The following is a 12,939-nucleotide window of genomic DNA, read 5'->3' as shown; positions in this document are numbered from 1 at the left end:
TGATTTCATTTCAAGGGAAGAAGAGGCAAGTTTTCTGTTGGTTGAAAGCTTTAATAACCAAACAATGACAGCTTTAGACAGTGATGCTGTAGGAGGATGTAATAGTATATAGTAGTGTTGGCTGTCACAGCAGGCATACATTGTGTAAATATGCCTTTTTCTTCAGTAAAGTTAAACAAGGTACTTGCCACCGCTCTCACATCTGTATGCTAAATATATAGTTGGAGTAGCAGGTTAGCTTAGTTTAGCATGAGTGGTCATGTGACAACTAACCATGTGATGTTAATTTGTCCACTATTTTTGAAAATGTAGGATCAACTAAATAAATCACCAGTCACACAGGGATGGGAAACAATCACAGAATAGCAAGTGATTGCTTGAAGTTGCTGGTAGTCGCTGTGAAAGTTGACTGGTAAAGCCCAGTCACGCAGTCCTAGAGACTGGTCACTGACTGCTTGGCAACCACTGGTTGCTACAGAAAAATGTGTATTGCCTGACCAGTTGGCAAAAAAACCATCTCTTTTGCTTTGGTTGCTTGCAGATTGCCGCGGTTGCCTGTACTTTACACAGAACACACCAGCTCATCTGTAAAAACTGTCCAACTACACTCCAGGTGGTAATAAAACACAAAACCAGAAGAGGAGAACATTAGCCTTCAATGAAAACATTACACTTTTTGAAATATGTTGCTGTAGCAATGAAGTGCAACTTTTACTTTGAGGGTGAATGTTCACCATTTCCAGTTCATCCTATAATGTTTCTACTCAAATAGTCGTTAGCAAGTGTTTGCAGAAGAGTTTGTATCTTCCATGCAAACTACAGGCAACCACAGCAATCAGCTAGTGGCCAAGGCAATCATAAACAGGCCTTGGATGTAGCACACTCTTGCATCTGATTTCACCTAGTCACAGCAAAGAAACACTCAGCTTCTAACTGGAGAATAGATTTTTCCCTCATTACTGGTGGCTGTATCACAAGCAACTCTCAAGCAATGTGTGCACGATATCAACTGAGAATCTGTACAGCTGTTGTGACAAACAGATGTTCTCATTTTTTACTCACAAGTAAAAGTAAACTTCATAACAGGTAGTAATCTTAAATATGTTTCTTAGAAAATGTTGCAGCATTTGGATAGAGAAGTTAGCCTTTGTGCTAAGCTAAACTGGCTAATGGACAGACTGACATTTATTCTCACTTATTTTCTAGCAAGAACGCAATTATTTCCTCTAATGCCAGTGTACAGTTCAATTGTAACAGCCAAAACAGGAATCAAGCAAAGACTGTAGAAGATGAACATTAAAAAAAAATCCTCTGGTGTGATCTTAAATTTTTATTAGTTTTTATGACTCAAGTTCATAGCTTCAAAAACAGGTATACTTTTTGGTGGAACCAGTTATGTACACAGCAGGCAAGAGGAACTGATATATAGAAGTACTTAGTTACTGCAGTAATGTGTCATTTCCCAACACACGGCATATGTTATGTCCAGTTAACTGTGGGTTTCGGCCTCTGTGAATCAAGCTTGTTGCAGCATATCCTGCAGATGTAGTGAGTTGGTGGGAGGGGGTGTCAGGTTAGCTTTCGTGTTCCTCTGTATAATTCCTGAGCAGTTTTGTGGGGTGATGATAGGACCCATATATGTGCAACTAAATACGAATACATTGGTTATATTCATTTTTTTAGTTTGCCTAAGTAAGGGGATGCCATTCATTCCTTAGCCTTTCTTCTCAGCAGGTTCTTGTGAGTTTGTTGGGTTTCCTGTTCTGAGGTTCTTGCTCTGGTGCATGAATCTAGATACACATACAGAAACAGACAAAAAGTTTCATCAACAGTTTCCATGGCCGGCCGCAGGTTTAGTAACAATCCTACTTAGACTTTGTCAAAAAAACAAAAAATTGTTATAAACTAGCTAAATTAGATAATCACTGTCTGGTTCCAATAAAAAACAAATAGGAAATTGTATATAATTATATATATATATAATTTTGCCCAATTAATATGATGCAAAGGAACTTAAAGGGCTGTTGAATTAATTTTAAGAAAATATAAGCTAGCTATTTCCAAACACTGTGTAATTAATGTCACAAGATCTTTGCCTAAGAGCTCAGATAACGCTTTACTTATTTCTTCATTACATATCTTAAATTTCATGTTGTAGAAATAGACTACTTCTGTTGCATTCATGTAATAATAATAATAATAATAATAATAATAATAATAAATTACCTTTTTCTATCGATTTCCTTGGTGGTGAGAGCTCAAGGTCATCTGATTGATCCTCATCACTCTTCTTATAGTAATATGGTTGATCAGGGGGACCAAACCTCTGTAAGCAAGCACACCACACAGTTAAAGATTTAGGTTTTTTTTGGAGCTGTCGTATTTCTCTGGAAGACCAAACTACTCTTAAGTATAATGTACCTTGTCTGGCCACATGAAGCTTATGAAGAGAACGATGGGGAGTCCAACAACAAAGACATAGAGACCCCAGAGCCAGGGACGCTGGAAAGTGGCCAGAATGAGGGTCTCTATGATGCTTGGCTAGAGCGCACATAAACAAATATGTCATTAGATAAATAAAGTAACTGCATATAATGATGGATAAAAGATCAAAACAGCTTGTAAAATGATCACATGAATGTAAAATGCCAAAAAATTAGAAGAAGGCAAGTAACAAACAAAAGTACTGGATTTAAAAAAAAATGTGACCAAGACCATTATTCGGGGTCATAAAATCAGCAGGAAACATGACTGACTCATTTCTATGCCATGCATTTCTACATCTGACCACTAGGTGGTGTGTAAGTAATCTAGGTGCATGGACTGCAGAGCAAAACTATTAGTCTGTTATATCAACCCGCATCTATAGTGGCAGATTTCTATATGTTTTTTTTAGGCATGCCTTAAAGATAAGAAAAGAAAAAGTATAATAGTAAAAAAACATTTTTTTCACAATATTACACTGTATACAATCTGTATACAATCTTTAGTGAATACAAAAAAAGAATAAATGCAGTAAAACTCTTACATTTGCTGTAGCAGAAGCTGGTGTCACATCTGCTGCCAGCATCATGCACAGCACCAGAAAGCTGGTGTCCATCCCTAAAATACAAGTACAGGTGTACACACACGCATGCAATGAGATCTGAATGTCTTTAGACTCTTTTTTTATATGCTCCAAACCTTTTAAAATAATTCAGTTCATTTTCTCTGATCAATCTATCCACAACAATCATAGCCAAATAGATTTTGTAGTCCTTTATCAGTTTGTTCATAATAAAGATTAAAATATTCCATTTGTTATATATAGTACAGACCTTATAGTTAAAAACAACTTTTGGCAACAATGGCATCTTCAAGTATAGATGATTCTAGATGATTCTCTATAATTGGCATAGTCCCCAGTATGTTCACAGAGCTGTCCCACACCCACCCACCTTCTTTTAAATATTCTGATGTAACAGTTTGACTACCTGTCTAATTTTCTGTTGGTTCCCCTTATGCTACCACAACAGGCCTAAATGGTTGAGGTATGGACCATTGAAGGTGTGCTGTGGTATCTGGCACCAAGATGTAAGCAACAGATCCTTGAAGTCTTGTAAGTTATACAAAGTGGGGCCTCCATGAATTGTTCTTGTTTGACCAGCACATCCCACAGATGATTAAACTGGATTAAAACTGGGGAAGATGGAGCCCAAGTCAATGCACAGTGCTCCTCAAACCATTCCTCAACCATTTTTGCTTTGTGATAGTGGCCACAGCCATGAGGGCGTACTGTTTCCATGAAAGCGTGTAGATGGTACGTGTCAAAGTACCATCCACATGGATGGCAGGACCCAAAGTTTCCCATCCGAACATTGCCCAAAGCATCACACTGCCTACGCTGGATTGCCTTCTTCAGGTAAGTGCTGCAAACAAATCCAACCATCCAAATGAAGACCAGGTCACCTTCTTCCAATGCTCCATGGTCCAGTTCTGATGCTCTCATGTTCATTGTTGGTGCTTTCAGCAGTGGACGGGGTCAGCATGGGCGCCCTGACTGGTCTGCAGCTATGCAGCCCTATACTCTACGACGCTCTGTGCATTCTGACACCTTTATACCAGAACCAGGATCACGATTTTTGGCAATTTGAGCTACAGCAACTCGTCTGTTGGATTGGACCACATGGGCCAGCCTTTGCATGATCCTGTCACTGGGTCACAGTCTTTCCTTGTTTGGCCCAGTTTTGGTAGATACTGACCACTGCAGACCGTGAACACCCCACAAGAGTCACAGTTTTGGAGATGCTCTGGTCCTTCATCCCTAATCACCCTTGGATGAATGTGTTCATTGAGGAAGACTTTAATTTTAGTCCCGTAAGAAATCATCTGAATATGGGGTGTTTCAGTCTTTTAATCTTAATAAATAATAAAACACAACAGAAAACTGTGAATTGTACTGAACTAAACAGTTTTTGACATGAGTCAGAAACACTATGTATTAACACATTTTCAGCAATACTCATACTGTCTACAGGTGTTACTGTATACACATGCATGACCTAAGCATACTTGGTTAAGACCACGTTCAAAGATTCTGAAGGAAGAAAAAATGTGATTTCAATCATAATCATTCGTTATTTATTTGTTCTGTGACTACAATGATCAGAGGCAGGAAGAAAAAAGTGCAACTAAAGCAGAGGAAAACAAGAAGATGAAGTCAAATGCAAGCGAGAGAGAAACGCAGCGACAAGAGAGATAAAGATTAACAGTGAAGGGCGAAAATAAAAGAACAATGAGGCAAATAAATTGTTTTTAAATAGGTTTTTTTTACCTGCTTTTCAACAGTGATTTTTCCCCGTTTCACTTCCTGAAATCTCACAGCTATGTAGTGTTGGACTTTGCTCTAAAATCAGTTGCTGACATGACTGCAGTTATACAGTTACCATGTTATAATGGGTATGACACCGTTATTAACTTGCACGCACACACACACACACACACACACACACACACACACACACACACACACACACACACACACACACAGTATAAAAGAATGCATTCAAATGATGTAATTTATTGTTAATAAATGTTCAGTATTTGTGTTAAAAATATACCGTTTAATAACAAAATTGTTCATACTTTTTCAGAGTTTCTGAGAAATAGACTAAACTGCATGCTAAAAACACTGAAAATAATAAAATGACTCATGCTGTTTTATCTGTGATCACTTAGACAGAAGGATGAAAGACATGCTCTGTATTAATCTCTTTAATTAGAGCGGATGAAATGAAATGAAAGGAAATGGGCTGTGACAGAAAATGTGATCAGTGGAACACTTTGAACAGCAGGAGTCCTCATAAACTAAAAATGCACACTGTATGATAGCATAATGTAGATAAGAGGGACCCAGTCTGAAATCATTTACAGGGCTGAAAGTCCCTCCACACCATGAACTGAATCCCCAGGATATCTGATCCAAATGTATTATTATTTCTTGAGAACAAGAGGATTTTTTCAGATGATTAAGTTAATCATTTCTAAGTTGGAGCAAGGCCCACCACTGATAAAAGCTCCATGGGAAAAATCCTGCTAACAGTCATACTAACAAAGACAAACCAAACCAACCACATGACCAGAAAAACCTTCACACTTATGTGATTACGTTTAAGATGATTTGATGGTATAGTAAGTATTTTTTTTTAAAGTTATTTAACATAAAACTACTATTGTACTTATAGCTGAATTAAGTCTACCAACAAACTGGTCCATTCTCATAAACTCATAATTAATCCATGAAAAATACAAAGTGGCTTTGTGGAAGCTGCCTTTTTGTCACACAAATCTTAAATACAGTGGCCAAAGTGGACATCGCTGTAATCGTCTTTTTATGTATGTGGCTAGAAATCAGTGGCAAAATTGTTCTCATTCTCATTATGCCTCCATTCACCTCCTACACCCTTGCCCACTCTCCTTCCTCATTTGCACCTCATTTTCTTCCTCCTCGCCTCAAGCCTCATGTCCTTAAATGAATTTAGGGCTTAAACATTTTCATTACTGTCACAGTTAGCTAGTGTCAGCAGGTTAGGCATGCAAACCTGCTGTTTTCAGACAGCTAACAAAAAGCCACTAAAAAATGCAACAACAACAAAACATAAGCTAACATTATACCAGCTAATGTGAGGCTTAAGTGTCCTAAAAATCCCACTTTCCCTCTGATAAACAATTTGATTACATTCTCACATCGCAATCTGCTGACGTGTAGTGGTGAGATTTTACATACTGTACCTTTAATGCATGCCAAATAGTAGATTAAGACATAATTAGGACATAAGTCAGCTGTATTTTTCGTCTTTAGGTTCTCTCTCTCTCAAGCATTGTTTATTTATTGCATTACTCTACTGTATACTGGCAATTTTATCTATATATTTAATCATAAAGGTGTGAGCAACTGTTCAGTGGTATTAAGAAAGCTTCAAACTAAAAGAAACTTCTAAGAAGAAATTATGCTAAATATTTCAGGAAAACTAATTTAAGACATTATTTAAAATCGGAAGGTAATTTCACTTCGCACACTGTCACCACCAGAAATACTCTCATTGCCGTCAGCATCTGACAGGAAGCCGCTGCCAGTTGCTGCTGTGGGGATGTTGCTTTCCAGGGCCGTTATTCGCTGTTTCAGTCGAAGCTGGGATGAGTTGAATTCACTCTGCAGACGGGCCAAACACGTCTGAAAGTAACATCAATGTTATTAGTCATTCTAATTTTTCAAAAACAAAGAGCCATAATGCAAGAAACTGTGTTATGAGAAACAAGACCACCAGCTACAATATTCAGCATAACAGTACTGACCTGCAATCGATCAAGACTGGTTTCTAGCCTCTCCACCTTCGTCTCCAACTCCTCCCCTGCAGACACATTCAGTTCCTCCAGAAGTCCCTCCTTCATCAGGATGTCCCGCCCCCTCTGCTCCAGCTGTGCCCTGGCATGGGGAAACTCCTGTAGCGCATCCATCAGGTCTTGTTTGGAAAGGCAGAACAGGTCAGAATATCCAAGGCTCCTAATATTAGCCGTGCGTCTATTCCCCATCTTGCTGCCACTGATGTTTAGGATGCTGATTTCACCAAAGCAACTTCCTGCGGTCAGAACAGCTAACTGTGTGACGCCATCCTCCCCAACCACTGCCAGGCGGCCCTCTTTAATTATGTACATCTCTTTACCCACATCTCCCTTGGATAAAAAAGACAGACAAAAAATATACATTAGCATTTTTAACAGCAACACTGTATAAAGAGAATTATGACAACTATCTTGATAACCGGGTATTGCTAGGTATGTTACTAGCTTCAGCTACCAAGAAGTACATGTGCCTATGAAGTTTCTGGCTATTGGCAATGATATGGAGCTTTTTTTTCGGGGGGGGGGGGGGGGGGTGTTGTTTTTTTGACAAGTGTTGTAATGCTTTGCTTGTACAAGAATGCACATGCATGTACAGCCCTGGATTCATGCATGCACAAGCAAATTCTGTGTTTGATCCAATAGCTTGTAACAACAGGTCCTATCCCCCTTTCTTCCAAACATCCTCCTCAGGACACTGGTTCATGGTTGAATGCCTTCTCCAAGACCACAAACGCATCTAGACTGGCTAGGCAAACTCCGATGCACCCTCAAATATCTATGAGGGAAAAGAACTCGTCCAGGATTTAACAACCAGAAAGAAAACCATATTGTTGCTTCTGGATTTGAGGTTTGACTAAAAAGTGGGCTTCCCTCTCCAGCACCCTGGCATAGACCTTGCTAGGGAGGCTGGGATCCAAGTGAAGTTGAAGGGAAACCAGCCCCCATTTCTTTTATCCAAAGGCACGCGAACTTTCAAAGGCATGTCAACCAGGACAGCCCCACCACATCCAGAGCCTCAAGGAATTTGAGGGAAGTCTCATCTGCCTCAGAGGTCCAGTCATCAAACAGTTTAGGAGAAGGCGTAAGAAAGTCGAAGAAAGATTTAATGAATTTATTTTTGTGTATGTGCTTTGTAAATTTTAGCAGAATTGTTGGACAGTGACGTTGTACAGCCCTTCTATCTATTGCATATATACAGTTAGGTAAACCAGTAAACGTGATACCTTTCTACAGATGTAGTCTCCAGGACTGAAAACTTGCGGTCGGAGTTTTAACACCAATTCTACAAGGAGGCCTGCCTCACAGTCCTGGAAGATACGCACCTACGTCCAAAAACAGACACAAAAGCAACATTTAGGAACTTCAGATCGTTTGACTAGTTTTGCCAAGTGAGGTAAAAGGGTAAGATATGGGTCTTTACCTTCTTAAGTGTGTCCAGGTGAACATTGATAGCTATCTCAGCTCGCAGTTTATTAGGCAGACTCTTGAGGACTTCTTGTTCATCAATTGTCTTCTGATTGGTCCAAAGGTAGTCAAACCAGCGGATGACACGCTGCTCCAGCACCTTGCTGACATGTCTGAAGTGCATGTAGTGTTTGAGTCCATCTACACGTGTTTGAAAGGTTGCTCTTGTTGCATTCATATTAGAAATCATGGATCCAACATTACCCACAATGGAGGCAAATATCAGAACACCAACCTGAAGAGAAATACCAGTAGTAATTGTTTTAGCAGACTGGAAAAACTAGTATACACCTTTTGTATAGGGTTTGAGTAAGCTATAAACCTACCAGAAAGTCAAATATCAGGAACAGATATTCTTCATCTCTAACGGGTGGAGGAGTTTCTCCTATAGTGGTCAGCGTCATGGTCGACCAGTATAGGCAGTATATATAACTTCGTGACAAGGTGCCGAACTCAGGGTCAGACGCATTGGGATAAACCCAGGAGTCAGAGCCCAGTCCCAGGATTTTGGAGAAGCTGTAGTATCCGCAGGCATTCCAATGGATTATGACCAGGATGTACAGAATCAGTTTACAGATGCGGAAAGCATTGGGGTAACCCGTTCGTGTTTCTGTACGCTCAAAGAACTCAAAGAGACGGGGCAGGCGCAGCAGTCTGTTGAATCGAAGAAGCGGAGTGTAGCCGATTCCAACAATCAGGTACAAGAGGTCAGTTGGAAGAATGGAGCAGATGTCAAACTGACACTGTAACGTTCGAATGTAGGTTTCTCTCAGACGGCGCACATCTTTGATCATCAAGCCTTGATCCAAGAAACCTTGATGTACATAATAAATGTAAATACAATGTCCCACTTCTGGGATTTTTAGAAACCTGAATTAAGATTCCATCAGGAACAAAAAAGAGGTCAGTGTCATAATATTTCATGTTCAGTAGTTTCTTGTCTGTTTCATGATGGAAACTTATCAGAGTACCTGTGTGAAGCCGAACAGCAATATCCAGGATATAGACTCCATCACAGGTGTAGTCCAGCACTTGCCAGATGAGCACATTTCTCATCTGGAGTTCATCGAAACAAGCCCTAAAGAAATACAAACAGCAAAGTGACAAAAATGATATCAATCTGCTATTCCAGACACATGTCATTGCCCCAGAGACGTGTTAGTAAGAGTAATAACACAAACAGGAATCTGCTTCTGAGAGGGAGTTTGACCGTTTGTATTAGCGGAAGCTATGTCAATGTCAGCTCCCTACCTGACAACTAGCAGGGTCCAGTTGTAAAAGGCTGCAGCACCAATCACCATCAGCCAGTAATAGTACGCGTCATCAGATGGAGATAAAACCACAATATTACACTTTTTTCTCCTGACAGAGAGAACCCAAAACACAGACAGTAAGCATCAACTGAAGTTTCACACTGTTTGCATGTTAGCTGTAGTTTCCTCACGTGCGTCTGGAGCGTCTGATTTCGTGATCTGCATCTGAGCCGGTACGGCTGTGGCTGAACCTGCTGGGCGGCGCCTGTATGTCCATGTTAGCAGGGCCTCTGAACCGCTCCAGGAAAGAATCCGGTCGCTCCGTCTCCTCAGCCAAACTCTTCTGCGCCCATTCTCTCAGGGTCATCACCATACTGACTATCCTGAAGACAAACAGGCAGAAAATGTTATGGTAAAATGGTAAATGGCCTGCATTTGTATAGCGCCTTTCTAGTCCCTAAGGACCCCAAAGCGCTTCACACTACATTCAGTCATTCACCCATTCACACACACATTTACACACTGGTGATGGCAAGCTACATTGTAGCCACAGCTGCCCTGGGGCGCACTGACAGAGGCGAGGCTGCCGGACACTGGCGCCACCGGGCCCTCTGACCAAGGTTGTATTGTTGTTTTGTTATTGTGGTTGTATCCAGCTAAAACATTCACTCTTGTACTGTTTTACTCCATTATCATCTGAAAATCAGCTATCATACCTGGACAGAGCCCCTCGGGCCCGAAAGGAATTCTGGGAACCAGCATCTCTCCTGTCAATGGCTGCCATTTGCTGTAGCTCTGAAGAAGTGTCGTCACATATTGACTGTCCTCTGTGTATTCATGCACATACAAAACACATAACACACAAACCATGTAACTCAGCAAACAGTGTGTAGAGCTTTCAACAACTTGAAACTAGTGATTATCCTTCTGTCCACTTGGACTAATTTTGCTATCACGGTTGTCGCCCCCTGCTGGCCATGAGAAAGAATACGGATTTAAGCATCAACTAAACTGTAACAATACCTGTACCTGTGTGTGTGTGTGTGTGTGTGTGTGTGTGTGTGTGTGTGTGTGTGTGTGTGTGTGTGTGTGTGTGTGTGTGTACCTGCTAAGTGTGCTCTCAGCTCGGTCACTCTCCTCCTCTGTCCATGTTTTCACAGACAGCCTGTGAGAATCCTGAACCAGACCCGTCATCCTACAGACGCAAACACAGCAACACTCAAGTCATTTTCATTTTGTTCACTGCGAAAAGAACACAACACAACAAAACACACACATGGAGCCAGGTCGACTGTACCCAACCCAAGATCCCAAGCACCGTCAGAATATGTGTCAGAACACACACTCACGCGTGCACACTCACACCCACATATCGCACTTATATGGAAGGTCATCTAGTACGAGGTCATCCTTTGTCGAGCATCACCACAGAAACCAGATGACATAGCAACAAGCTGTACAGTAGTTATGACAACAGATCATAAGAGGGAGAGACAGAAATGCAAAAGTGATCCATTCAGCAAACCTGGTAACTGTTCTGATGCTCCAGCGTTCAGGTGGTCAGTCCATCAGCTCAGATCCTGTGCATCTCGCCAAAGTATTATTTCTTTCAAAAAACACAAAACAAAACTCAACGTCTTTTACAGGCTATAAGACACGATGAACAGACTCGAGTGCAATACACACATAACACGGTGGATGGAGTGAACAAATGTAACCGATAAAAGGAACAATCACGTGGTACTCGGGGGGAAAAAAGCATCGTTTAAATTGCAAATTGTGTGTGTACGTGCATATATGTGTGTGTTTCTTTTCACCAGCATGCTCATCTGAATTCAAGAATCTCGTTTGAAGTGGCCTCTGATCTGGAAATGTGTCTTTGTGCATGTGTGTGTGTATTCTGCTGATTACTGAGAGAGATTTTTGTGAGTGCACCTGCACTATTTCAGCTCTGTTCAGATGGATTACAAAACAACACAAAAATATACCCATCTATCCAAAAACGTGTTTTCACCATGTGTTTTGATTGGTTGTGACGGGATGTTGACATGTCTGTTCAAAATGACAGAAAACACGAGTGCCTTACAGGGTAAAAGTCATTTCTGGGATCGAGTGTCACGTGTAATTGGCTCAGTTATTACCAGCACACATTTAGAAAGTGAAGCAGCTGCCTCTCAATCATGATAGCAGCTCCACTGCTGCAGTGATGACAAATACACCGCACTGCAGACACATTAACAACCTGTCAGAAGCTCAACTGACCTATCCCAGTTTTCCCTCTTATATTGCAGGACAGCTGCAAATATTTAAGCCTTTGTTTCACAAAAACAACTCCTGCTCATTTTAAGCCTGGAGATAGTCACCTTGCTGTATATTCAATAAAGTTAATGCTACCTGCATTCCACCCATGTTAGGTCATGCTACTGTGCACGCTGCCTCCACTGAAAACATCACTTAAACCCTTGATGGATTCTGCCTGTCATTTTAGCAAAATAGCAAATCAAATATAATGTCGGTTCCCATCAGTGTCTTAACACATTTTAACATAATGCTTTGTCTGTAAATCACAGCTTAGCTCCTTTTTGCTTCAGATAACTCTGAACTTGTATTTAACACTCTCAGGGGCATCAAACATAAGGCCCGGGGACCAGAATCAGCTCAGCGAAGAATTCCAACCTGGGCAGCTCGAAGGCTTTGGAAAATGTGAAGGAGTGCATGGATTTTGAACTTTAAACTGTTTTTTCATAAATTTGACAGATTTCCTGTTGACAAAGACTTTCACACTACACCAAATAGATAGATAAACAATTCAATGGAAAAAGTTACAGTTTTTCCACTACCTGCCACATAATAACCTACAATTTTATTCTATTTTAAAAAGCATTTACTAATTGTTGTACATGTACAATAACAATATTAAGACATCTCAGGGATTAAGTGTTTAGCTAAAAGTCTTCACACTGACAGAAAGATTTTCACTGGTCCGGCCCACTTAAGATCAAAGCAGGCTGTATGTAAAATTAGTTAAAACAAGGTTATGGATCGCTAGCACTGCTATTGTTTGCTTGTCTGTGCATACATTTGGCTGTGATTTGTGTTTTTGAGGCCTAGGACCCGCCCCCTGATGATAGATGTAGTATAGTGGCTTCTGCCTCGGCTCTTTCTGCTCCTTTACGGTCCCTCGTAAAGCAGCAATCTGGCCTTTGTGTTAGGTTGCTGTTCCTTTTTGGTTTTGTGCTTTCAATATTGGGTAATATATGAGCTTCAGGAGCCTCCCCGTGATCCTGATAAGGATAAGCAGAATGGATGAATGGATTGATGACTATGACCTTCATTAGAG

General features: G+C 40.7%; 2 protein-coding genes across 2 annotated transcripts; both read right to left on the bottom strand.

Annotated features, from left to right (window-relative positions):
- Positions 1–1,326: 1,326 nt before the first annotated feature.
- LOC105941199 (calnexin) lies at positions 1,327–4,905 on the bottom strand. Its single transcript, XM_012922551.2, has 5 exons — positions 4,814–4,905; positions 3,029–3,102; positions 2,422–2,541; positions 2,227–2,326; positions 1,327–1,790 (listed from the first exon to the last, which is right to left on the bottom strand). Exons 2-5 carry the CDS (start codon positions 3,098–3,100, stop codon positions 1,708–1,710), a joined length of 375 nt encoding a protein of 124 aa, XP_012778005.1. The 5' UTR covers positions 3,101–3,102; positions 4,814–4,905; the 3' UTR covers positions 1,327–1,707.
- A 1,621-nt stretch (positions 4,906–6,526) lies between these two features.
- Positions 6,527–10,793, bottom strand: cnga2a (cyclic nucleotide gated channel subunit alpha 2a). The gene is made up of 10 exons (XM_004563638.2): positions 10,705–10,793; positions 10,316–10,426; positions 9,791–9,982; positions 9,598–9,708; positions 9,318–9,424; positions 8,673–9,160; positions 8,303–8,581; positions 8,106–8,204; positions 6,835–7,212; positions 6,527–6,712 (listed from the first exon to the last, which is right to left on the bottom strand). Exons 1-10 carry the CDS (start codon positions 10,791–10,793, stop codon positions 6,527–6,529), a joined length of 2,040 nt encoding a protein of 679 aa, XP_004563695.1.
- Positions 10,794–12,939: the final 2,146 nt, after the last annotated feature.

This window comes from Maylandia zebra, linkage group LG2 (assembly GCF_041146795.1).
Source record: "Maylandia zebra isolate NMK-2024a linkage group LG2, Mzebra_GT3a, whole genome shotgun sequence".
Classification (NCBI taxonomy): domain Eukaryota; kingdom Metazoa; phylum Chordata; class Actinopteri; order Cichliformes; family Cichlidae; genus Maylandia; species Maylandia zebra.
This window is presented reverse-complemented; position numbering and strand designations above follow the sequence as displayed.